Genomic DNA, 2689 nt, shown 5'->3' on the forward strand with positions numbered 1-2689 from the left:
CATCCGCTGTACATTCCCTTCTCACCCCAAGTTATTTTCATTATGCTCCCCAACTACAACAACCACTGGCAAGAAGCCAGAAATAGAAACACTAATCGTCAACCAAACCAATATCACGTACCCTACAACGGCCCTGTCTTCCATCGACCTCTACCACCTACCAATCGCCGACCACCAACCAACCCATCCAGCTATATCCCACCCCATCGCCGACCTACCTACAACACAGCCTACCAATCAAGAGGTAACCATCGACCTGACCAACAACAGAAACGACTACCAGCCCACCGACGCCAACCAGTCCCCACTCATAAGGAGGAAGAACCCTTTGTGAAGGTGTTCTTCCAAGTTTTGCAGTGCCTCCATCATTTGGCAATCCTTACCCTTCAACAGCAAGGCCAACCAGCGTTTACCTTCAAACGCAAAGTCTCTGAGTTGGATAGTTTTATCCGTCCAGCAATGAAAACATCAGCTGTCGACGCGAATATTAGATCCCTCAATCGGACATGGCTCTGTAAGGTTACGCAGGTCCTGATCGACCATTACCAAACCACACTTCAAGAGAAGCTGACCACCATTCGTACCAAGTCTTTATCATCACCTGCCGTCGACCGCATCGTTTCTCATGCCCTGTCATGGGCCCGTCGCTCCTATGGGAAACGTCTCACTCAAGCTGTAATTTCCAAATTCTACCAAACAATCAACGGAACTCCTAGTCCAGCAGACATAGGTAAACGCTCTCGTAGAGAGGGCACACCCCTTCTCTTTTCACTTTCAGACTCGTCTTCCCCTTCCACACCATCTGAATCTTCACCACGTGATCCAGGATCCGCCAACCTTTCTTCCTTCTGTGCGTTTTTGGACCAGCAAATCACCCCTCAGTCTCCATCCAAGTCGAGACATGTATCCAGACCTTCCCCTCCTCGAACCAGATCCCAGTCCGTTCCCAATGCTACAATTCTAACAACTACCAAACCAGTACCAATCACACCGACCATTATATCCGCTACCAAACCGTATTATCACCAAACCAAGGACAAATCATTATGGAAACTACCTGCTCTAAAGAAATCAACCTTAATAATTGGATCATCTAACCTGAATCGAATTACCAAAACCAGTTCAGACACCGAAATACATTCTTACCCCGGTGCCCAAATCCATCACATACAGTCAATCCTGGAATCATACGACCATGATCCCAAACCTACTACCATTATTCTTCATGTAGGCCTCAACAATCGTGATCAGGTACCAAAGACCTCCTTTAACCAAGCCCAGAAATTAATCGCCACAGCCAACAAAACCTTCCCAAACTCCAAGATCCTCTTCACATGTATACCCATTTCAAATAAAATCTCGAAGAAAGCACAACAGAACCTCAGCACCCTCAACAACATGATGATGGAGTCCAGTATCAACAGCGCAACAATCTTACCACCCTACGAAGAAGAATTCGAAACAGTTGATAATCTTCATTGGTCTCCAGAAACAGCAAACAGCATTTATTTGTTTTGGATACACCAGCTTCAAGCATCGAGTAAGTCTTTAAACTAATTACTGGGGATAAAAATACTGAGAGGCCACCGCTAGGCCAAACTGTAGTTAACTTGAGCCGCAAAATTCTCACACCCCTTCAGCATTCAATCTTAGACCGTGGACTTAAGTTTATTCCCACACCAAAGATAGCTAACTTGAATTATCTCCGACCATCCATAGAACGATTTCAACGAAATCTTAGCTGCACATATTTTTTTCGAAACCACCCCCCACGTGGTGCTAGAACAATGATTATTCCTAAATCCACGTGGACACCCCCTCAGACCGCCATCCATCCTGAAATATTGAAAGCATTTGCTAGTATGAATAGCCAAACAGTGAACCTTTCCATAACACACGAAAAGCCTAATCTCACACGAGTGGAACGTGAAGCGTTAAACTTACTTAAGAAAGACAATAGCATTGTTATTAAAAAGAGTGACAAAGGCTCATGTTGTGTCATTCTGAATAGGGAGGATTACGTTTCAGAAGCAGAGAATCAACTGAATAATCCTAAACATTATGCCATTTTACCGAAACCAATTTTCAAAGAAACTGCTAACATGATTAATAATATTCTTGCCGATTTAGTCAAAACTAGTTATCTCAAACAGAAACAATATGACTATCTGTCTGCCAAACCTGATTGTCGCGAGAGACATTTGTACACTTTGCCTAAAATCCATAAGAGTCCAACCAATGAGTGGTTTATCTCGAATAAAATCCCTAAAGGCCGCCCGATTATATCTGACTGTGGTAGTGAGTCATATGCAGTGTCAGAATACATTGATCATTTCTTACTACCTCTAGCATGCTAACATCGCGCCTACCTTAAAGACACAACCGATTTTGTCAATAAAATAAAAAATCTTCGAGTTCCCTCTAATGCTATTTTAATTTCTATCGACGTTTCTTCTATGTATACCAATATCGATAACACTACTGGTTTAACGGCAGTTCGTAAAGCTTTTAATAGAAACCCAGATCCAAACAGACCAGACGATGCAATTCTACAGCTTTTAGAGATTTGTCTTAGTCGAAACGATTTCACATTTAATGGTAAAACATATTTACAAACTTCAGGGACAGCAATGGGCAAACGATTCGCCCCTTCGTACGCAAACCTTTTTATGGCAGAGTGGGAACGTGA

At 43.1% G+C, this 2689-nt stretch overlaps 1 protein-coding gene across 1 annotated transcript in view; it reads left to right on the forward strand.

Annotated features, from left to right (window-relative positions):
* Positions 1 to 42: 42 nt before the first annotated feature.
* LOTGIDRAFT_172648 (hypothetical protein) overlaps positions 43 to 2689 on the forward strand; it is a gene marked incomplete at both ends in the record, with an annotated part of 5040 nt that continues 2393 nt past the window's right edge. The window contains one exon of the mRNA XM_009049550.1: positions 43 to 1227. Coding sequence (XP_009047798.1) covers positions 43 to 1227 — 1185 coding nt within the window. The remainder of the gene's footprint in view (positions 1228 to 2689) is intronic.

The sequence above is a fragment of the Lottia gigantea genome (genome assembly GCF_000327385.1).
Source record: "Lottia gigantea unplaced genomic scaffold LOTGIsca_139, whole genome shotgun sequence".
NCBI lineage: Eukaryota > Metazoa > Mollusca > Gastropoda > Lottiidae > Lottia > Lottia gigantea.